Source organism: Amia ocellicauda, chromosome 9, assembly GCF_036373705.1.
Source record: "Amia ocellicauda isolate fAmiCal2 chromosome 9, fAmiCal2.hap1, whole genome shotgun sequence".
Classification (NCBI taxonomy): Eukaryota; Metazoa; Chordata; class Actinopteri; order Amiiformes; family Amiidae; genus Amia; species Amia ocellicauda.
In genome coordinates, this window is record NC_089858.1 from 3,437,015 (window position 1) to 3,461,346 (window position 24,332).

Consider the following 24,332-nt stretch of genomic DNA (forward strand, 5'->3'; position numbering starts at 1 on the left):
CCCAGGGGGACTGTTTTCAGCGACGCACACCGAGAGAAGCTTCCTAGCGGATGTGACGTCACTATGCGAAGGCGAAAGTAAGTATCCCTGTGCGCTCCGAAGTGCAGAGAGAATTGTTACAAGTGTGTCGATTATTAAAGCACAGTTAGTAACATGTATCTGGAAACAGCGACATAAGAATAGGTTCTCTAATTCTGCCATTTGCTCATCTATACGCTTCGATATTTAAACACAAATCTAGGAAGAAAAGGCACGGTCCAATAAATGTGTTTTGTTTTTAAAACGCAAAAAAGGATTCTTTCGAGTTAAGGTACACTATCATCACATCTCAATAACAGTGTTTTATCACGCCACAAGGGAAAATGGAAAGTGAATATATATATATATATATATATATATATATATATATATATATATATATACGCACACACTTTATAAAATAATAAAATAAAACATATCACCTATAGCAAGTGTTCAGATTGTGTTAATTATAGCATTTAGAGCAATAAGGGGAATTTATATTTGTTATTTTGTAATCCATTTTGTGCTGTTGTGGTTGAACTTACCATGGGCACAATTACTGTATTTTTAAAAGTTGAGGAGAGGAAAAAGGTTACATTACTCTATAACAAAGCCATGCAAAAACTATATATTGATGGTATAAAGATGATTGGATACAATGTTTAGAGCACTTGAATATGAATAGAAAATACAGAACTGCTTCCACTTTTGGGGTATTAAAATGTATAGGCTAACTGATGTAAACACATGCAAATAGCACAGAATGGCAGTTGACTGTTGTTAGAATAAGAGAAACTGTAGGATCTGAGTGACAGCTGAGCGAATGCGTTATTTTGCGTCTGAGCTGGTAAATGCGGTGCTATCTGCCCCCCGGCCGTGACGCGCAGCTGCACAACAACACCGCCGAGCTGCTCCGGGTGGATGGGGATTTTTTTAAAGCCCTATTTTAATGCTTTCGACCTGGTGTCGCACTCTGCCCAGCGCAGGTAAATATCCTGCGCATACGTGCGGACTGTCCAGCTGGACTGTGTTTGTGCTCTGCGTTTTTCCAGCACGTCGCTGTGTGTGTGTGTGTGTGTGTGTGTGTGTGTGAGGAGAGGGCCTGTGTGATGCCAGCCTGCAGCAGGAAGCTGTGCTGTGTGGTGTATCTGGTGCTGTCAGTGGCAGCTCTTTTGCAACATGCATCTGTTTTGTGTTGGGTTTTTGCTCGGTTAGGAACCTGTTTAAAACGTGTTTGTTTTCGTGCATTGAAGACAGCGAGCACAGGCGCACAGTAAAGTAAGTGTCTGTTTGTGTATGTTTCATGTCATGTTTTGGGTTGTTTTCACGCATTTTGACGGGTGTCATGTGACAGCATTACAGTGAACATCAACAGATCGCTAGTGATAATGCAGCCCTGCGTTTTATCCTGTAAACCGCAGTTCCCTTTTGCTGATTAGAGATGCTTTATGATGTGGTTTAGTGTTATTAAATGTGTCAGAAACACTCAGCAGGTTTTTGCGACTTCCATGATGACCGTCTCAGGATGACTAAGGCTTTATTCTTGTTAATAAACGTATCCGACTTTAGCGAACCATAACCATTTTCTTAAATTGCATCTACTGAATTTATAGAAAAATATGTATCACTTTCATATTCGTCGTTAAAATATACGATCCTTTTGCTAGTTTAAACCTATGGGTGTCGTCTGCTTTAGTCGTTTCTATGTAATGGGGGAGTAGACGAATGAAAATGTACTGATGAATCTGCTAAATGATATTTAAACAGGCTATAAATAGGTGGGTTTCAATAGGTGATGAAATGTAATTTTTAAGCAACTTAAGATACTTGCTTGAATTCATGAGAATGAATAACAACCTTACCTAACTGACTGAAACCATTTTTATCTATACAATTCACCACTAAACTGTAAGAATTGTAAACCTGTTAGATTATATTTAAATTTGTCTTTGAGAAAAACCCAAACCATATGTGCAATATTTGAGGTATTGTTAGATGCAGTGATAGGGATGACATTTTCGTGCTGGCTGAGGGGGAACTAGCAAAATACATTAACCTTCAGATTCAAATAAGAGGAATGAAAACATGTATATTATTTTGTTGTCACACAAAACTAAGTGAGCTCAGATTTGCAGACAATGATAATAGTGTGTTACCAGTAGATAAAGTGTGATGCTTTAGTTATCACTGTTGCGTCATTGACACTTGAAGAATGTGTGTGGTAGTGTATGTATGCATGTGTTTATCGATTTCATTTTGGACAGCTAAAATTAAGGGGAGATGACGGAAAACAGGGATATTTGTCCTCACCTGGATTCCATCGGTGAAATCACCAAGGAGGACTTACTACAGAAATCCAAGGTAAGAGCAATTGCCTGTCAAGACCAGGGATATATATGTTTTTAGCTGTTGCTTGCAGTTCAGTGAACTGTTTTGCTGAATTCCCTTCTGTATGCCGTGGGGCTTTATTTTCTCTTAATATTTTAATTCATTAATCTATCGATCAAAATAGTCCAGTTTATCCCAGACTATTCTATTCCTTACCTTTGTATGCATTTTCCCTGTGCCTCTAGCAATATATTTCTGAAATGTAACCATTCATTTTGTACTGAATATCAGAAAGTCATTCTACTTTTTGTAAATCTTCAACGGGTTTTAAAGGCAGATTCATATTAAAAAATATGCGTGTATGTGTGACTGATAGGCTTTGTCTAATTACGTTTCTTTTGCCTGTGATTCAGGGAACATGTCAATCTTGTGGGGCAGGCGGGCCAAACCTCTGGGCCTGTCTACAGGTAAAGCACAGTTTATTACTCTTTAAACTGAAAAATAAGGAGTCAGAAGGAAATCACTGATGCCTCCATAAATAATACAAGGATTTTGCTTTTCAATACTGCTTCTCTCAAGACCAAGAGATTCCCAATCCTGATTGGCGAACGTGAAGGTCAATAGAATCAAACCCAGGAGAAGACTCAAGATTATAAGAGGATAAGAAACAATTTAAGAACTCATTCGTACACCCGCTATGTGTTGCCGTGCTCTGAGCTGGATATAGTGATATACAGCTCTGGAAAAAATTAAGGGACCACTCCAAGTTCAGATATGTAGATTTTTCTTCTGTTCATTCACTTTGCATTTAGTTAATTGATAAATATAATCTATTAACATGTCTATTTTTGAAAGCATTCTTACTATACAGCATTTTTTCACACCTGCCTAAACCTTTTGCACAGTACTGTATATATTTTGTTTTTAAACCACAGTGAGACTCCAAAAATGAGCGAGAAAATTCTGATAAGTTCTAATAATAATAATTCTGACTTCATGGAAATTTTAACCTAACAGAGAAATGCAAATTTCAACCTTTGTAACCTATCAGTGTTTAATTCATACAAAATAAACAATGATAAGCTACAAGTCTGTCATTTGCTGTTTGTGGAGAGGTCAAAGTTTTGATTTGGTCTAGGCATCATGTGACATCAGAAAATAATTCTTAGTTTGAAGGTTTAACATAGTTCTGAATAGAAAGATGTACACTTACATCATTTAGACTGGTTTATTTTTGTATATAAAAATAAAAGATGTCCTCAATCCTTAGGTTATCATTTTATTCAGGGTACAGTTAGGATTTAAATATATATAAATGTATATATACATTTCTGTTTGAATTGTATTACAGCACTTTTGTAATGCTTGTGTTAATGCCTTGGATCAAGGTGTCTGCCAATAAATAAATATTAATAATTCATAATATTGTGTATCCAATTCAAAGCTAATTTTTCTCATCGTAGTGAGAGTTAATAGAGCCGTAGAGAATGCATCCCTGTTCATACGTGTCTTTGGTCCCCCTGCAGAAGGACTGTCCCTATGTGGGCTGCGGAGAGTCCTATGCTGATCACAGCACCTTGCATGCGCAGGTGAGTGACATTTCCACATGCAAGTGCACAGACTGAAGCTTTGTCTGTCATAGATCCATATCGTGGCCCATCTGGTTAGAGCAGGTTGTGTTGTGGAGCCTGGATCGGGCATCTCTCCAATCCCAGCCGTGCTTTTGCCAGGAGAAACCGGCGGGGGCTGTATAAATTGCAGAGTGATGCCAGGGTGGGCAGATCCTCTGAGTGGGGCAACAGCTGGTTATTGAAATAGATGTTGTCTTGTAATCCTGCACATTGTGTGGTGGCTGCTGAACTGTGAAGTGGAATTTGCTGCATTGAATAGGTTATAGAGTTTGTTGTGATTTACACTGGTGTCAAGTGATGCTTCATTGTGACATTGAGATTGTGTTTGTGAACGGTAGTCAATTCGACCACAGGCCACAGCGCACTTAAAGAATTGAGGGAACTTTCTCGGGTGTTGCCCATGTCTCGCCTGACTGTCTTTAGGTTAAAAAAAAAAATCAGTTGAGCTTTTTCTTCCATTTAGTTGTACTTAACCTTTTTCCTTGTATGTATGATCTGGAAACTCATTGTATCCCAGAGTCTTCTTGTTGCTTTGTTTCTATTTCTGTAAAGCGCACTGATATGTGTGTTCCGGAAAAGCATTGTATCAAATTAAAATGTTGCTTGTCACGCTTTTCTTTCAGGCTAAAAAACATAACCTGACTGTGAACCTGACCACCTTCCGGATCTGGTGCTACGTCTGTGAAAGGGAGGTGTTTCTGGAGCAACGGCCCTTCTGCCCTCTAACGGCCAACCACCACTGCAAGGCCAACGAGCAGGTGAAGACGACGCAATAGTTTGTAATTCATGCACTTGACTAATTACAGTTCAGTTACACCTTTGCCGTGCTTAAGATTTCACAATCTGATACCCACACAATCCTCCACAGCTTTGATTCCCCACCCTGGTCCTGGAGGGCCGCTGCTTTTGATTCCAGCTGAGATCTAGCCTAGATACCTTTAAGTTCGATGGCCTTCTTCTCCCTGCTTTCTGCAAAGTGTTTTCCTTTGTATTTAAAAAAACTAAAACTAATCTCTAGCTGCTTTGGATTCTTCTGCCAACAGGATGCTGTCCCGCCGGTGGAAAGCCACCCCTTGAAAGCCGTCCCGATCGCAGTGGCGGATGAAGGCGAGTCGGAATCGGAGGAAGATGAACTCAAACCAAGAGGTACTAATAGCCTGGGACAGAACCTTCCCCCCCTTACACACACACGCTGGGACAGATGGTACCGCATTATTGTATTGTTAGGTGTGAATATTATCAGGAGTTAATTTGAGCTGGGTACTGAGCCCGGAAAGAACCGTGCTTTAGTTATTCTCTTTCTCTTTAAAGAGATGAGGCCTTTTCTATGCGTTTTTTAATTTATTTTTATGTTTTAAAATCTGGAATCTGTTGAGAGTCTGCTTGTCTGGTTCTTCCAATAGTACAAGAGTCATGATGGTCAGCTCAGTTGATTAACACATTAGTAGTAGTAGGATTGATTGATTGATTGAGTTGTGACAGGTCCAGTCTGAACAGGAGCATCTTGAGCTGTCAGAGACTTAAGAACATAAGAAAGTGTCCAATCGAGAGGAGCCCATTTGCCCCATCGTGCTCGTTTGGTGTCCATTAATAACTAAGTGATCCAAGGATCCTATCCAGTCTGTTTTTGAAAAATTTGAGTTTAATTAAACCATGGTTTCTAGTCTGCTAGATTGTTTCATACCCACCAATAATTTCAGATCTCACTGCGTTGCATGTAGGGATTTTGGCGTGTGCGTAAGGAGGAATATGGATTCGCATGTGGTGCTTTTAGTACATAAGAACATAGGAAAGTGTCCAATCGAGAGGAGGCCATTCGCCCCATCGTGCTCGTTTGGTGTCCATTAATAACTAAGTGATCAAGGATCCTATCCAGTCTGTTTTTGAATGTTCCCACATTGTCTCTTCAGCCACATCGCTGGGGAGTTTGTTCAGATTGTGACGCCTCTCTGTGTGAAGAAGTGTCTCCTGTTTTCTGTCTTGAATGCCTTGAAGCCCAATTTCCATTTGTGTCGCCGGGTGCGTGTGTCCCTGCTGATCTGGAAAAGATCCTCTGGTTTGATGTGGTCGATGCCTTTCATGATTTTGAAGACTTGAATCAAGTCCCCATGTAGTCTCCTCTTTCCAGGGTGTAAACGTTCACTTAGTTATGGAATTCGTTTTATTAATTCAACTGGTCAATTGCCAATAATACATTTATGACATTAAGAGTAAAATGAATTGAGGATGTTGTGAGGTTTGGTGGTGATTGTTTGGTTGAATTCCTCAGGTCTCACCGGGATGAAGAATATAGGGAACTCTTGCTACATGAACGCGGCCCTCCAAGCCCTGTCCAACTGGTGAGTTAATTCCCTCTGGATCCACCTTGTCAGTTAGTCTCCAGTGTAATGTTTTCTTGCTAATGGTCTTGTTACAATCTGGTTTTACTGGCTCCTCGGGGGGGACCTTCATGCAAGATGACACTGATATAAGAATGGGAATTCACTTCATCTCGTTCGCTCTTGAAGGATGGTCTTCTTTTCAGATATCCACAGTAGTATCAGTGTATAACGTAGTCAGGAAAATATAATCGAGAATGTGTGATTGAAGCTGAAACAGTTTTTCCTGAAATACATTTAGGTAGAGAGCACATATGTGAAGCATCGGTTTTACTGTAAAACAGGAATGTCAATCCTATTAAAGGGCAAAGTAAATGTATCCGGTTGTGCATCTCCACAGGTTGCTTCAAAGTAGTGTGCTGTATTTTTATTTTTATTTTATTACTGCTGTGCCAGAGTAGTGGATGGTTTGGACAACGTGTTGTCATGATCATTGTATCGTCCCTTGTGAGGAAACGCCAGACGTCGGGCATCTGAGTTAAGTGACCGATTCTTCTGAATGGGAGTGAAAAAGGGGTATAATAATTGGAATACCCCCTTAGCCCCCAAAAGTACTCCTCAAGATGTGACAAATGTCAGGCATGTTGCCTACACGGTCATCGACATTAAGGATCACTTAAGACCAACCCATATAATTTGTGTCCAGATGGGCTTGCTTGTATGTGTTACGAATGCTGTCGCTATCCGGTTTGCCATGCAGGTTGCTCTGAGAGCGCGCTTGAAGCTTTATCGATACGCCGGAGTGATACGGCAAGCCCATGTGGATATAAACAGGATCTGTTTATGTAACCCCACCATATAATTCAGCTTTGCCCTGTTTAAATGCTTCACTGACAGCACAGCTTTGGACCCGACCGAAACGCCACGGCAGACGCAGCTCCTGTCTGTGAGCTGCAGGGGGTGGTTTGACCTGTAGGCCTTTTCCTTTCCTAGCCTGACTCTCAGACTGGTTCCTCCACAGCCCTCCACTCACACAGTTTTTCCTAGAATGCGGCGGGTTGGTCCGGACCGACAAGAAGCCGGCGCTGTGCAAGAGCTACCAGAAGCTCATTTCCGAACTTTGGCATAAGAAACGGTAAGGGAGGCCGAGAGTATGGCGCAGAGATGTGGCTGCTGGTTCGGAGCAGCATTGTTCTGCTGCATGTGTTTTGAATGTATTTTAATTTCCGTTAAAAGTTAATATTTTGTGTTTTATGTTTGCATGTTTGCACAGGAATACAGCAGATTATATTATATTATATGCTGTGTGTACTAGTCCTTATTAAGTGCTCTCTATCTGGAAGATGGTGTTGAAAAGATTGGTTGCTCCCTAAGGATACGTTTCTGTATTGCATATTATGTTTTCTGTTGGGAGAACAACCAAGAAAAGCTGAGTCACTGTGCAGGGCCTGTATTCAACAGCAGCGTTGTTTAGCACACTGTGGCAGGAGCAGTTTGCCGACCGAGTACAACTGTGTGGCTTGTGTCTTTGCGTAGCCCCAATTACGTCGTCCCCACAAGCCTGTCCCACGGAATCAAGCTGGTGAACCCCATGTTTCGAGGCTATGCGCAGCAGGTAGGGAGATCTACACAGCAGGTAGGGACCACTACGTTTCCCCATTTACACCCCATGATAATCCTTTACCTCTACCCAGGGCCCCCAAACGACATAACTGAGCCTATTCATTTAACATTTATCATGCTATTAATAACTGAAGCCTGGGCCTCCAGATATTTCTGCCTGCACGTCCCTGCTGTTGTTACCTGCTGTTTAATCCCGTCGTTCGAGCAGACCCCTCCTTGTGGTCGTGTGTTTGTCAGTGGCGGGAGAGATTGTAATTTTTAGTTGACTCTCCTTTGGTAATTATTCTTTGAAGGTTTCTTTATGTAACAGGAATGGCTTCTGCCTGTCCTCCCATACATCCCATAATAGACAAGTAAATAACTTGTAACGTGATGTAAATGATTCAGTTGTGTTTTATTGTGTTTTAAACTTGCGATTGTCTGTTTTTAAATAACTGATAGGACTGTCCCTTACAAAAATCCTTGCAGAAAATGGTTGTATACAGCGTTTTCTGTTTGTTTACTGTATTATTGTGGTATAGTATAGTGCAGGGATCTCGAATCCTGATCCTGGAGAGCCCTGATCTAGCCAGAATTTGTAGGTCACCCATAATTAATCAGTTTACATTGAGATTTTGTTTGATTGATTTTGAATTAAGTCAACAGAATCTACTGGAAGAACCAGACAACCAGACTCTTTGAAATTAGGTCGGTTTGTGGATGACATGTAAAAGTAATAAAATTGGGGCAGAGTTTACCTTAATTGAACGAGAGACGTTCTTAATTGATCAATTAGAAACGGGTGTTCCCCTTTGGAATAGGGGTGAGGGTGTGCTCTCTAGGAACAGGATCAGAGACTACTGGTTGAGAGAGACTTTTTCAGTCATATTCACAGCAGAACCACAAGAGGGGGACATTTATGACACAGGAGTCAGGATAAACCTGGCGAAAAACGAGTGCTGAATTGATTAAGATACGTTTTTTAATAAGGGGCGTCTCTTCCCTGCCCTTTCGGTCTCCGCAGGACACCCAGGAGTTCCTGCGCTGCCTGATGGACCAGCTGCACGAGGAGCTGAAGGAGCCCACTCTTGAGTGCGGGGAGCAGGAAGGCGAGGAGAGGCGCGACGGCGACCGCAGCCCTTCCGAGGACGAGTTCCTGTCCTGCGACTCAGGCTCCAGCAGCGACCGTGGGGAGAGCGGCGGCGGGGGGTGCGAGGGCCGTGGGCCGGGCGAGGCGGAGCTGCTGATCCAGGATGAGTGCGGGGGCCCGGGCCGGGGTAGCATCTCTGAGAAGGAGCGGCTGAAGGAGAGGAGGTTCTCAGCGTCGCCGCGCCGCGCCGGCTCCCAGGAGATGGACGAGGACGCCGACGTGGACACGGCCGCGCAGGACGGGGGGGCGCGGCGGGCCGGGGATGAGGATGGGAGCCCCACCCAGAGCCTGAACCGGAACACAGGTATATGGCAGACTTTTGTAAATCACTACTGTTTTTAGCACATTAGATGTCCCCACTAAAGCAAAAATAATCAAAATAGGTCTAATTTTAACATTTTAATTGTAGAGGTTTGCAAACACCCAGAATGAACTTATTTCATCCAAATGGCCATCCTAAGCGTTAAATCACTAGTGTTGAAAATGAAACGGCGCTCCGGGTTACATCGCATCGACAGTTTTGGGTTTCTCATATTGGCAAGGCCATGTCATTGTTACACAAGTGCAGTTTCTCCTCATCCTGACTATCCGTTCTGGGCAGATGACAAAAGGTGGCATGCATTTCCAAATAGATTCTCCCTCAAGTTTGGCTGTGTGAAACTCTCCTGTCATACGCAGTGGCCCGCACAATGGTCAGTTAAGCTGAGCCCCATCGGATTGTGGTTTTGGCCGGCTTCTCCTTGGAGGTGTGCTTCATGGTGTCGGTGGTTGTGTTTCAGAGCCGGACAATGAGGCCTCGATGCACTGTAACTCCCGGCCCTGCAGCCCCTCCCACACCCTGCAGGAGATGCACCCCAAACTGTCCAGCAGTCCTCCGCGGTCCAGCCCTCTGCGCTCCGGGGCCTCCTACTCGCTGAAGAAAGGTTCTCCCCTTTCATTGCCTGCCTAATCACGTGGTGCTTGCTGTTGTGCCTTGGTGCCTGGGAGTTGTTATTGGTTTGGTTTTCTCCTTCCTCTCACAAATACTGGGGAAAGAAGGCACAGCACATTTGGTTAGAATAATCCTTTCAAAGACAGTATTAGTTATACTAGATCTGTATTCATATAGAACAAAAAGAGGACAGACATGTAGTATTGATACAATTATTATAAATAATGAGACTATTACTGCTAAGAAACTCAAAATACCGATATTTTTTACTCAGGAAGAGACCGCTTGTCATTCTGTGATGAATTTGTTTGCGGAGCCAAAATGGATGTTTAGTTTTAAAATCGGACTCTTAAAACATTAGACCCATCATCCATTGTTAATCAATGCTGAAATGTGCTGGATCTGGGACAACTCCTGACACTGAGTAAGTGTTTTGTGTCCCGACTTGACAGCTTTAATACGGCTGGGCTCTTAACTCAGCATTTGGCAACACTTGCCCTGTGGATACGTCATTTATTAAGAAACGAGTGGTGGGGGTGAAATGCTAACTGGAAAAGGACCTAAGTAATGTAAAATGGTGTTAATAAATAAAAACACATACCAACCCATACATATCCAGATTACAGTTATTTTATTCTTGCTTACAAACAGAAAAACACTCCTGATCTGTGGAAAATAAACCATAACATAATTCCTGGCATTGTCCATTGTTTTTAACAAATGCGAGCCAGGAACGGGAAATTAAATAATCTTCTGTAGCACGTGTCCAGTCTTCTCTAGTACAACGTCCATTCCCAGAAAAGCACAGCAGGTTGCAGCACTGTGGACAAGCACGCTGTGAACAGTATGAATGCTACTCAATGTGTATGTATGTATGGTAGAGTTTACAGGTCATGGTTGTTGTGGTGTCCCATGCATCCCATTTAAAGGCACTGAACTGAATTTTCAGGAGATGCGGTACAATTTAAATCAATAGTTGATTAATACAATTTTGTTGTCTAGTTCTCATGTTTTTCATGCCTCTAAAACATCAGCATAGATCCCCTCACAAATAAATCACAATTTTCTTGTTTAGGTTTATATCTTTTAAACCTATTTTTATTGTCTACAATTAATTGTATTGTATCAGTCACTCTAAAGACTGGCTCACCTTGAAAGGTGCTATATAAAATCAGATTTGATGGATGGATGAGCATATGAGACTGTGACTAAAAGCCAAAGCAGACTGGTTGACGACTGATTTCCTACCCCCTCCACAGCTCAGCTCCTCCTGGGGACCCGGAAGAAGAAACAGCCGCGATATCGCAGCGTCATCTCGGACATCTTCGACGGCTCCATCCTCAGCCTGGTCCAGTGTCTGACCTGCGACAGGGTGGGTATCCTGCCTTATGGAGCAGGCTCTGCTTCAGCCCCGCCATCTCTAAAGGGTGTCAGTAATGACAGTGCAGAGGTCAAGTCTTACCAGTGACCAGCAGCTCAGCCCCGTGACCGGCGCTCAGCCCAATCAAACTCAATGTCCTGGGAAATCAGTCACTGGATGAGGGAATTTGGGGAATTTCGATATTATTATGAATGATAAGTGTAGGGGTTGTTGTAAACATCTGAAACACTGAGATAGCTCAAGAAGGTGTGGCGTTATTGCTGTAGCAGTGTTTGACTTCTCATTGTGTGTTTGTTTTTTTAAACTCCGAAGGTGTCAACAACTGTGGAGACCTTTCAGGACCTGTCCCTGCCCATCCCTGGGAAGGAGGACCTGGCCAAACTGCATTCCTCCATCCACCAGAGCCTGCCAGCCAAGACAGGCACCTGCTCGGACACCTACGCCTCCCAGGGCTGGATCTCCTACATCATGGACTATATCCGCAGGTCAGCCCCTGGGCACGGGTCAAAGGTCACAGACCGCAAACGATGGGTGTCTGCATCTCAATTGTCTTCTTCCTCTTCCCACTGAATGTAGAGATGGTTCTGGGTAGGGGGTTGGGGGAGGGTCTTCAAATGGCACTATATTTGTCTATATAGGTAGCACGTGGGGTTGGGTGGGCTCCAGTCTGTCTGCTGCTGTATCACTGATTTGACTAATTGGACACAGTCAGGTCTGTGACAGTGCTGTCCTTGTGGTCTCAGGTTTGTAGTGTCCTGTATCCCCAGCTGGTTTTGGGGTCCCATCGTCACGCTGGAAGACTGCCTGGCTGCCTTCTTTGCTGCCGATGAACTGAAAGGTGGGTGTGTTTCCCAGAAGCTTCTCTTCTTTTTTTGTTAGCAGACAGATGTTTGCATCTTTATGAGTGTGCATTGAACTACACACCCTTTCCTGACGTATTGCTCTTATAGATTTTTCAGCATTTTGTTTCATATTCAGTATTTTGGTTATCCTACGATTAGTTTTCTGGCTGGTGTGTATGAGGGTGGTACTTCATTTATGGTTTTGTATTGGGAGTAAATACGATCATCTTTTTTTGTTAGTGTCTTATACACCTGGGTAAGAAAGGACGGACCCAGTTGAAGTACCGAGGCACTTAAAATGACTGTTCTCTTTGGATGCATCGTAACCCTAATTTTGCTTCCTGTTTTTCAGGTGACAATATGTACAGTTGTGAACGATGTAAAAAGTAAGTAAAGTTTAGCAAGAAAAATACTGAACCTGCGACTACTTTGAACTGCATTCAGTGTGTTTGCATTCAAAACCTATTCAGAATGGGAACATGTAATCTCAATAACGTGTTTGGTTACAGATGGAAATGTGGTTTTCTGAGTTTCCATTCTGGCATTCTACACTGTATAAAAAATAAAACGGCGCTAACATCACCTTAACGTGTTTAGTGAGAGTCTAGTTTAATGTGGGAGTGACTAACATTTATGAAAATATGCCCCATTGTTTCTTTTTGTTTGGCAAATCAAAAAATTGCTAAAATGTGTTTGAAATGATGAAGAAAAATCATCATATGATCAGTATATGCATTCTGTGCAACAGATGTGATTATTTAAATGTATTTCTTTCTTTAGTTAATGTTTTAGTGGCAGCTCCTTAATTCTCCTCTATTATTTAAATGTATTCACTATCATTATTTTAATCCTCTTGTCTTTCTTGGTCTTTTAGATTAAGAAATGGTGTTAAATATTGTAAGGTCCTTCGTCTACCTGAAGTAAGTGTTTATTTTGTAGTTAATTTTAAGGCCTGTTCTAAAGTACTGAACTCGGCCCTTGATTTGTATGGAGTAGAAGTCACACTCGTTAAACCGTTTCTTAAATCATTTAATGAGCTCAAATATTTTCCAGTTTTCTCTAGGCCGAATCAATAAACTCCCACAATATATAAATGAATGAACTATAATAACCATTTTATCCAAATGAAAGGTTTGTTACATTCAAATGCAACTGTTTGTGTGTAAATTCAAACTAAAATATTTTTCTCATTTACTTCACTGGCCGTGTTTACATGTGAGGTCACAGTAGAGGTCATGACTTATTTAAGTCGGTAATGGCTGGTTACAATACCAAAATGTTTTTGTTGAAAATTAAACAATCAACACAACAACACATAAAGCAGGAATGAATAAAACACTAGCCAAATTGTAACCCATTAGTAGCACCTTAAAAGAAGTCATGACACTATCTTTGCTGTAATGACTTTTTAGCAGCATGTAAACACAGCCAAATATTTCCCAAAATACGTTCAGCCACTTTAAGACTCAAGGGCCCAGTTGTAAGGATGCACAACATAAATAATGTTTAAATACTCCGTGTTAAAACATATAAATGAAAATTTTATATGCACAGTGCATTACTAAAATGTGGTGCCATGTCCCTAACTCTCTGAACTGTGTGTTTCTGCCCATCAGATTCTGTGCATTCACCTGAAGCGATTTCGCCATGAAGTCATGTACTCCTTCAAGATCAATAGCCATGTGTCTTTCCCATTGGAGGGCCTTGACCTCCGACCTTTCCTGGCCAAGGAAAGCCCTTCTCAGATCACAACCTATGACCTCCTCTCTGTCATCTGTCACCACGGTACTGCAGGAAGTGAGTAAAGACAATGAAAGGGGAGGAGGGTTGTATTGCAGGATTCTTACACTAGGCGGCAGTGCTTCAGTTTCTAATAACACATGTAGAGCACTGGCGATATGTGAGGGGGGCTTTAGAGAGATGGACTATTTAAAAATGCTGTGCCTCTCCCAGGATATGTTCCTGGCATTTTAAGTGGTTGTTGTTGGAAATAATCCAGTTTGAGAGCATTATCAGTTGTGTGCCACACAACACAAAACATAATCGCAGGAAGGTTTGCAATAGCGTTGCAAAGAAATTTAGATAAAACCTTTTTTCTCTGATCTGCTGCGAATCTCGCTGGAGCTGCACGCTCACATTGTAACAGTTGCTGTTTCAAGACCTAGAGCAGCAAAAAGATCCTCGAAGATGATTTCCTACAGAGAGTCGCTAGGTCTCTCACTTTTCAAATTGCGCAACCTGATAGAATGGAAAGATATCAGCTTGAAGAAATGTCTCCTCCTCTGAGGGGAAGAAATAGGAGAAGATGAGTTAAATTAGCACTGAGATTCAAGGCAGGCAGTTGGGCACAGGCGTAACATACACATTATTATCAATTAAGAACAGCTGAAACCCCTGCCTGTTCTGACCCTGACAGTCCAGCCCTGATTTTTGTTTCACTCCCGTTGTCACCACAGGTGGTCACTACATTGCCTACTGCCAGAACGTCATCAATGGCCAGTGGTACGAGTTTGATGACCAGTATGTGACAGAGGTCCACGAGACGGTGGTGCAGAACGCGGAAGCCTACGTGCTCTTCTACAGGTGAGACGCTTCACTGCCATTTCAGCCCCAGTGCCTGGTGCCGAGGACACACACTCACTCCTGGTCTGTGGGCTTTACTGCTTCAGCCTATTACATGGTCCCTGTGGATCTTTGAAGAGTCAGAACAGCTCTTACATTGTGCTTTTTATCATTCAAAAGTCGTAAATATGTCAATTGTGTTCCTACATTTCGTTTTGCCTGTTTGATTGTTTTTCCAAACGTTTTGTTAAATTGCTTACATTCCAAATCCCCCAACGCCCAGTCCCGGCCATGACAGGATCTGTTAACATGTCCCCTCACGACCTTTCACCTCTGCACATGTGCAGTGAACCCAGTGCAGGCGCACACTATCTGGTGTTTACATGCGTGCCTTTTGGTGTGAAGTTCAGTGAGGAAGTGAGACCATGCGGAGAAGTATAATTAAAGATGTTGTTGTTACAAAGCTTTGCTAAAGCATTTATTATTATTATTTATTTATTGGCAAGCACATTTTTCCAGGGTGACTTACAGCTTACACAAAAAGCAATTTAACCATTATAAAAGTGCAGCAGTACAATCAATACAAAATTGCAATAGGTATATGTGCTAGTTCCATGAAGTACCAAAGGGAAGACATAAGTTAAGTCCTAGGAATGTGCTAATGGGAGGAGGGCATTGGAGAAATCACAGAAAAATAATGCAAGATAATTGCTAAAGCATTAAAAGTTGATGACTGGATGAATTAATACCTCCTAGATTATATTATATCATTTTTATTTTTATTTTTTGGGTATATTTGCAGTGAAAATAGGTCATTTTAAAGTTTGTTCTTCCTAAAAAGATCTCGAGATTGTTCTTTGTGAGACTCCGGCCAGGACAGTTTTCAGGGTTATATTCCAATGTTGACCTGGTGGCCGTCATAAAGAAATGCATTAAAAGAGAGCCAGGGTGGGTCATCTGACAGTAAGCAGACTTATATTTAAAAAGTGAGTGTGCGGCAGCTTTGAGTTAGTACTGAGCTCCTTGTGTGTCCGTCCTCCAACAGGAAGAGCAGCGAGGAGTCGGTGCGGGAGAGGCAGAAGGTGGTGGCCCTGGCCAACATGAAGGAGCCCAGCCTGCTGCAGTTCTACATCTCCAGGGAGTGGCTGAACAAGTTCAACACCTTCACTGAGCCGGGGCCCATCAGCAACCACACCTTCCTCTGCCAGCATGGGGGTGAGTCTGCCCCCTGAGGAGTCGGCAAGGCCTGGCCAAACGAATGCGTGGATGGCAAAAATAAACTTTAATGTGTGTTTGTATATGAGGACGGTGCAGGGCTCCATTAAATAGACACAACAAATGGGACTATAAAGGGACATGGATTTATTATTAGCAGGCACAGACAGAAAACCTGACAGAAAACTCTAGCTCGAAAACCATAACTCTTCCTCTCTCCCTCTCTACACAACATGGACACCATCAAACAAACAAACCGACAGACAGACAACTCCAACAAATAGTCCAACACGAATTCTGCGCTCATGTTCAAGCCCGTAGAAGGTCGGTTTACCGGTCTGGCTGTCCCAGGTGTGGCACCCCCCTCAGCTCTGCTCCCCATCCCAGGTAGCAGATTTCTGTTTCTCTTCTTTCTCTCTCTCTCCTATCCAGCTCCCAACTCACTCCTTACTCTCCTCACCAGGAGGTGGTTTCCTTCCTGCTTTTATGCTGTCTGGAAGCCACTCACTGGAGACCTGCAAGTCAGGTGCCCATAAATGCCCCCCCCACCCCCACCGTGTTCCTGGGGGATGTAGTGCCCCCATAGGTGGCCATTTTGCACCCTCCTTAGTGTGGCGCCACACAATATATAAATAGTGAAGAGATTTTACAAACTCTGTGCTTTCTAGCCCTGGTCTTGGAGATCCCCTAAATCACCAATTTCTACACAGTGGGTACACGTTACTTATTGATTAGTTAACGAGTTCAGTTGTCTCCATGTGGTCGTTGAGGGCTGATGGGTGTTCAGGTGCTTCTCTTCTTAAATGTTCTCTAAATTACTGAATTTACCCAAACACTTAATACATCATACGACAGTGTTTACAGTTCTTTATAAGTGAATGATTTTAGAGCCACCATCCCAGACTGCTGGTTCAGGCTGTTGGGGACCAGGTTTGGAGACTCCTGCCTGAGAGTGACCAAGAAACATGAGAGATTTAAGTCTGCCGTCATTCACAGGAGGGCCATAATCATAATTTTCTCTTTCGCACAGGAATCCCACCGAACAAGTACCACTACATTGACGACTTGGTCGTGATCCTGCCGCAGAATGTGTGGGAGTATCTCTATAACAGGTAAGAGGGCCCTGTATCCTGGATCATGCCTGACTTTTACAGCTGATCCAGCTTCTTTCGCTGTTTGCATACTGCTAAACAAGGTAGTGGTTGGTATGGCTGCTTATAGATTTGTGTTCAAGTTTGAATCACAAAACAAATATAAAGGTACAAAGCAGGAATTGTTAAATGAAAAAGTATAGTATTGGCAAAGGACAAGGAAGTTCTTGTTTTGTAATACAATGGAGGAGACTATTGTGTAAGCATGGCCAATGTGTCCAACACGGCAGTTGAACTCTCCCCGTGTTCACACGTCTAGGTAAGAGACTCGCATAGCCGTGGCCCAGTCTGCGTTGGGGGCGCCTGCTAAGGGACGTTTTCTTTCTTTCAGTTTCGGAGGAGGTCCTGCTGTGAACCATCTCTACGTCTGCTCTATATGCCAGGTGGAAATCGAAGCCCTGGCCAAGCGCAGGAAGGTGGAGATTGACACCTTCATCAAGGTAAAGTCTTGGTGACGTGTTATCAGTCACGTCTGACCACTCAGGCAGCGTCTCCAAACATGCACACACCTCTTATCTCGTTTAATCCCTTCATGCGATGAAAACATGCTCAGAATACGCAACCATTCGAACCAAAAGCCACAATTGTTTTCGCCACTGAATATTTTTTTTTAAATTAAAAGTGAAGTTTAGGGTGCATTAGTTTGGTTAGTATTTCAGCACACGACGCAGATCAACAACTCCTGTGTCTGTGTAGCCGTGAGGAAGCAATTCAGCGTGGAGCACCACAGATCTTTTATTCATATCACAATGACGTGGTCCCTTGGAAATCTTATTCACGTTTAACTTACAAGAGAAGGTGGACTATGAAATGCTATACAGGTTATGCTCTGGATATATGAATGCTAGCCATTACCGTTACAATATCGTACACAAAACACAATGCATTCAGTTGTCCTGCTTCATGCGGACCCCCTTATCCAGAGCAAAGTACCATTGTCACCAAACATACACCTCTCGCATTCGGCCTGCAGCATTAATGTCTCTGTCCCTGTTTCCTATCGCAGCTCAATAAAGCATTCCAGGCTGAAGAGGCTCCGACCGTCATCTACTGTATCAGTATGCAGTGGTTCAGGGAGTGGGAGAGCTTCGTCAAGGGGAAGGACAATGGTACACACCCGACCTTTTGCACCTGTGATTTGGGGATCGCCAGGTGTAGGCCTCTGCTTGTCGTGTGTCCCTGTGTCACCTCACTTACCTGATCGCAGGGAACAGGGTTCGAAATCGTCAAATCCTTGTTTCCAGGAGTAGATTTTAAATGAACAGGATTTGACCAAGCAGTGGTTCAAGTTTCTGTTGCCTGGGCTGCTTTGGAGGCAGCTCATAATACTTAATAAAGGACAGACTCGCTTGACAGGCCTTACCTCACCTCACACTGAATCAGGGTGTAAATCCATTTAGTCGCAGCTCTTAATGTATTCTTGTATAATTAGTGCTGCTTTCTGAGTAATCTCATCCATTAAGAAGAGAGTCCAGTGTTTCCCTGGATTAATGTAGTATAAATGAATATTCTTCATGTACAGCTATATAAATCTTCTCATCTAAGCCAGGTACTCAGTTTGGCGTTGTTAATGGTGTTACGCAGAGTTACGTGTCGGAGAGCAATCTGGTGCTTTTTCTCTCCTCAGAGCCGCCTGGGCCTATTGACAACAGCAAGATTGCAGTGATGAAGGGAGGACATGTGCAGCTCAAACAAGGTTACTATTACTGCAGGGGAATTAGTGTTGCTTTTTATGTAAAATATACAAGATATAAACAACTGGTGTGTACAGCTGTCTGAGACATGGTTCTGGCTGTTTAATGCATTTATTTTATGTGGGCTTTCAGGAGCTGATTACGGTCAGATTTCGGAGGAGACGTGGCATTACCTCTTCAATATCTACGGAGGCGGACCTGAGATCGCGGTGCGTCAGACTGTGGCCCAGGCTGACACGGAGAGCTTGCACGGGGAGCGCAAGATCGAGGCAGAGACCAGAGCCATCTGAGGATCGCCAGGACCCAACACAGACCCTGTGGTAATTATTTTTAAATGACTCTCGAATGTACTAACTTTATGCACAGATTGTATACAGTGCACAGACCTACATATATAGACAATAGTGTCTTAAAAGGGTTTTCGGTTTCCTCTGTGTGATTTTTAAAGAAGGAAATGAATTGAGCTGCTATGCAATGGGAGTATGGTCTTAAGAACATAAGACAGTGTCCAGTGGAGAGGAGGCCATTCGCCCCATCGTGCTCGTTTGGTGTCCATTAATAACTAAGTGATCAGGGATCCTATCCAGTCTGTTTTTGAATGTTCCCAAATTGTCTCTTCAGCCACATCGCTGGGGAGTTTGTTCAGATTGTGACGCCTCTCTGTGTGAAGAAGTGTCTCCTGTTTTCTGTCTTGAATGCCTTGAAGCCCAATTTCCATTTGTGTCCCGGGTGCGTGTGTCCCTGCTGATCTGGAAAAGCTCCTCTGGCTTGATGTGGTCGATGCCTTTCATGATTTTGAAGACTTGAATCAAGTCCCCATGTAGTCTTCATGCCTTTCTTCACAGTTCTGATGGATTATAAATGTACCTAACTTTGGCTAGACCATGTTCTACTACTAGTCAGGGGAAAAAAGTATTTGATCCCCTGCTGATTTTGTACGTTTGCCCACTGACAAAGAAATAATCAGTCTATAATTTTAATGGTAGGTGTATTTTAACAGTAAGAGACAGAATAACAACAAAAAAATCCAGGAGTGCTCCTAATCTCAGCTCGTTACCTGTATAAAAGACACCTGTCCACAGAAGCAATCAATCAATCAGATTCCAAACTCTCCACCATGGCCAAGACCAAAGAGCTGTCCAAGGATGTCGGGGACAAGATTGTAGACCTACACAAGGCTGGAATGGGCTACAAGACCATCGCCAAGCAGCTTGGTGAGAAGGTGACAACAGTTGGTGCGATTATTCACAAATGGAAGAAACACGAAATAACTGTCAGTCTCCCTCGGTCTGGGGCTTCATGCAAGATCTCACCTCGTGGAGTTTCAAAGATCATGAGAACGGTGAGGAATCAGCCCAGAACTACACGGGAGGATCTTGTTAATGATCTCAAGGCAGCTGGGACCATAGTCACCAAGAAAACAATTGGTAACACACTATGCCGTGAAGGACTGAAATCCTGCAGCATCCGCAAGGTCCCCCTGCTCAAGAAAGCACATGTACAGGCCCGTCTGAAGTTTGCCAATGAACATCTGAATGATTCAGAGGAGAACTGGGTGAAAGTGTTGTGGTCAGATGAGACCAAAATCAAGCTCTTTGGCATCAACTCAACTCGCCGTGTTTGGAGTAGGAGGAATGACCCCAAGAACACCATCCCCACCGTCAAACATGGAGGTGGAAACATTATGCTTTGGGGGTGTTTTTCTGCTAAGGGGACAGGACAACTGCACTGCATCAAAGGGACGATGGACGGGGCCATGTACTGTCAAATCTTGGGTGATAACCTCCTTCCCTCAGCCAGGGCATTGAAAATGGGTCGTGGATGGGTATTCCAGCATGACAATGACCCAAAACACACAGCCAAGGCAACAACGGAGTGGCTCAAGAAGAAGCACATTAAGGTCCTGGAGTGGCCTAGCCAGTCTCCAGACCTTAATCCCATAGAAAATCTGTGGAGGGAGCTGAAGGTTCGAGTAGCCAAACGTCAGCCTCGAAACCTTAATGACTTGGAGAGGATCTGCAAAGAGGAGTGGGACAAAATCCCTCCTGAGATGTGTGCAAACCTGGTGGCCAACTACAAGAAACGTCTGACCTCTGTGATTGCCAACAAGGGTTTTGCCACCAAGTACTAAGTCGAAGGGGTCAAATACTTATTTCCCTCATTAACATGCAAATCAATCTATAACTTTTTTGAAATGCGTTTTTCTGGATTTTCTTGTTGTTATTCTGTCTCTCACTGTTAAAATACACCTACCATTAAAATTATAGACTGATCATTTCTTTGTCAGTGGGCAAACGTACAAAATCAGCAGGGGATCAAATACTTTTTTCCCTCACTGTATGCTGGCTTTTATGCCACCTCTGATATTTGAATTCCGAAGAACAGTGAATTATATATATGTACACTCACCTAAAGGATTATTAGGAACACCATACTAATACTGTGTTTGACCCCCTTTCGCCTTCAGAACTGCCTTAATTCTACATGGCATTGATTCAACAAGGTGCTGAAAGCATTCTTTAGAAATGTTGGCCCATATTGATAGGATAGCATCTTGCAGGTGATGGAGATTTGTGGGATGCACATCCAGGGCACGAAGCTCCCGTTCCACCACATCCCAAAGATGCTCTATTGGGTTGAGATCTGGTGACTGTGGGGGCCAGTTTAGTACAGTGAACTCATTGTCATGTTCAAGAAACCAATTTGAAATGATTCGACCTTTGTGACATGGTGCATTATCCTGCTGGAAGTAGCCATCAGAGGATGGGTACATGGTGGTCATAAAGGGATGGACATGGTCAGAAACAATGCTCAGGTAGGCCGTGGCATTTAAACGATGCCCAATTGGCACTAAGGGGCCTAAAGTGTGCCAAGAAAACATCCCCCACACCATTACACCACCACCACCAGCCTGCACAGTGGCAACAAGGCATGATGGATCCATGTTCTCATTCTGTTTACGCCAAATTCTGACTCTACCATCTGAATGTCTCAACAGAAATCGAGACTCATCAGACCAGGCAACATTTTTCCAGTCTTCAACTGTCCAATTTTGGTGAGCTTGTACAAATTGTAGCCTCTTTTTCCTATTTGTAGTGGAGATGAGTGGTACCCAGTGGGGTCTTCTGCTGTTGTAGCCCATCCGCCTCAAGGTTGTACGTGTTGTGGCTTCACAAATGCTTTGCTGCATACCTCGGTTGTAACGAGTGGTTATTTCAGTCAAAGTTGCTCTTCTATCAGCTTGAATCAGTCGGCCCATTCTCCTCTGACCTCTAGCATCAACAAGGCATTTTCGCCCACAGGACTGCCGCATACTGGATGTTTTTCCCTTTTCACACCATTCTTTGTAAACCCTAGAAATGGTTGTGCGTGAAAATCCCAGTAACTGAGCAGATTGTGAAATACTCAGACCGGCCCGTCTGGCACCAACAACCATGCCACGCTCAAAATTGCTTAAATCACCTTTCTTTCCCATTCAGACATTCAGTTTGGAGTTCAGGAGATTGTCTTGACCAGGACCACACCCCTAAATGCATTGAAGCAACTGCCATGTGATTGGTTGGTTAGATAATTGCATTAATGAGAAATTGAACAGGTGTTCCTAATAATCCTTTAGGTGAGTGTATATCCTTAAGATTTTCCTTTTTTCCAATTGTTCCATCTGCCCAGTCTCTTTGCCAGGCGACTCCAGCAAATCTTCTGATCTCATCTTCCCATCTTCCTCTAAATAGTCTAAATCTAAATCTTTCTAGCTCTTCCAGAATTTCACATGGTCCATTGCAGAGCGGCAGATTATCAGTCTCATCTTCGCAGACTGTGACGGAAAGGGGGAGGGAGGAATTTGATCATGTCTAAAGAAAGAGAAATGTTGTACTGACTCAGTGCTTGTTTCCATTGTCTCTTACAGGTTTTTTGCTTCATCCTAACCGGAGTGGCACCGACGTTGCACCTTGGCAAATATGTCGTGAGCACTTTTGTGACGTACCAGTATGTCATCTTCTCACAAAGAAAACTATAATACTGATAATAATGTTAATAATAATATTAAGAGTAGTACTATTTATTGAAGAATCTGTAGTTTAGCCCTCCTGGTCTCACCGCAGTGTTGCAAGGCGACTGCTCAAGTAGAAACAGGATCAACTAGTAACATTGTAATTAAGTCATGTTAGACCAATCACAGATGTTCCAGCTCATGAAGGCTTCAGGGTCAAGCGGCCAGATGGTGCGACTCGGTCTTCGGTGCAGCTCGTCTGCCGGGGCACTTGTTCAGAAACCGTTTGAATCTGCAAGCATGGCACACTGGGCTTCAGCACTGGATGTTTGTCGCGAGTGATCGTCCAAGTGTCAGACGTGACGAGAAGAAATTTGTGAAGATCCACGTTTACTATATTTACAGCACCCCACTCCCCAACCCCGACTGTAGCTTCGTGAGCTTTGTGATGCATTTCCCATGCTATCATGTCTGCAATAACTGATAGGCAAACACTGTTGATTGGGACTGATTGTAGTGGCTTCAGAATAGAGAGGCTCGAGTGTCTGTAGATTTGTTTCACACAATATTTTATATTATAGCACAATCTCTTCTCTGACTTCTGCCCGGCCACCCTATAGACATATATACATATATGTGTCCCATGCAATCTGTAAAACCAAAGAGCGCATATAGAGTTTCCGTTCCTCAAGATGTGGCAACGCCTTCCTTGGCCCCCCACTGCCATCCGGTCTTCGATAACCGTGGCTGGCTGGCATTGCTATGACTGCTACCAAGAGATAGTGATCAGGCGTCAGGAAAAGCCCGGCAAAGAAATGTCATTTCAGTCTGTAGTCTGGTTATATCAGATTCATTTCTTGGAGTAGCGACTGTAAGAACCAGCAGGATTGTGTTACTTGTTATTGGAACCATACACTTCGGACTGCACTTACAGCCTTGTTAATTGTGTAAAGTATTAATATTGTCTCTAAATTATTTATATATATATATATTTACATATATATAAATGTGAATAGATCTATTATTCATACCGTTAGTGTTACAGGTATGAAGAACAAAATGCTCTTACTGTGGTTTTGATGTCATGCTTCTCATCTCTGATATGAAATCAGGAATGCTGAGGGGTGGAAACAGATTCCTGGGCTCAGTGTTTGTAGCTACGTGAAGAATAAAACATCTGTTACACTCATGCCACGCACAGATAAACACTACGCAGTTTGATCTGAGACATCTTTTCTTGATGTACTGAATAAACAGCACTGAAAAATCATAAGTGTTTTATTTGTTTGTGTGTTTCTTCAACAAATTACCCGGCACCTTCCACTTAAGAGACCACAGAACTGAAAATGATTGACAAGCTGCGGGAGAGGAATACAGAAAATATTACATTAAACAATAGCTGTCCTTTGCATATACGGTATGATGCAGGCCTCTTTTACAGTAGGAATGGATATGCAATGAGAATTACAGTAATTCAAAGTGTATCCTTGCCACCGTACTGAAGATGTTTTGAGG

General features: G+C 43.1%; 1 protein-coding gene across 8 annotated transcripts; it reads left to right on the top strand.

Annotated features, from left to right (window-relative positions):
- Window positions 1-8: 8 nt before the first annotated feature.
- usp20 (ubiquitin specific peptidase 20) lies at window positions 9-24,090 on the top strand. 8 transcript variants are annotated; one of them, XM_066712682.1, is made up of 25 exons: window positions 9-77; window positions 2,286-2,382; window positions 2,763-2,816; window positions 3,876-3,938; window positions 4,604-4,738; window positions 5,024-5,126; window positions 6,250-6,319; window positions 7,320-7,433; window positions 7,835-7,934; window positions 8,925-9,354; window positions 9,830-9,973; window positions 11,241-11,353; window positions 11,675-11,847; window positions 12,106-12,200; window positions 12,557-12,590; window positions 13,079-13,124; window positions 13,821-14,001; window positions 14,661-14,787; window positions 15,812-15,981; window positions 17,012-17,093; window positions 17,464-17,572; window positions 18,139-18,241; window positions 18,760-18,828; window positions 18,959-19,146; window positions 22,734-24,090. In XM_066712682.1, exons 2-24 carry the CDS (start codon window positions 2,302-2,304, stop codon window positions 19,114-19,116), a joined length of 2,754 nt encoding a protein of 917 aa, XP_066568779.1. In that variant the 5' UTR covers window positions 9-77; window positions 2,286-2,301; the 3' UTR covers window positions 19,117-19,146; window positions 22,734-24,090. The 8 variants fall into 8 exon arrangements, with proteins under 8 accessions (XP_066568779.1, XP_066568783.1, XP_066568782.1 ...); XM_066712683.1 differs by lacking the exon at window positions 9-77 and adding an exon at window positions 422-1,007; XM_066712680.1 differs by lacking the exon at window positions 9-77 and adding an exon at window positions 423-1,299.
- Window positions 24,091-24,332: the final 242 nt, after the last annotated feature.

What these genes read in the sequence shown, in the direction of transcription:
- usp20 (XM_066712682.1), top strand. Translation starts at nt 2,302, where the DNA reads ATGACGGAAAACAGGGATATTTGTCCTCACCTGGATTCCATCGGTGAA. An exon ending in TGCTGCCGATGAACTGAAAG is followed by an intron (nt 12,201 to 12,556) that starts GTGGGTGTGTTT and finishes CCTGTTTTTCAG; the next exon opens with GTGACAATATGTACAGTTGT. An exon ending in TCACCACGGTACTGCAGGAA is followed by an intron (nt 14,002 to 14,660) that starts GTGAGTAAAGAC and finishes TTGTCACCACAG; the next exon opens with GTGGTCACTACATTGCCTAC.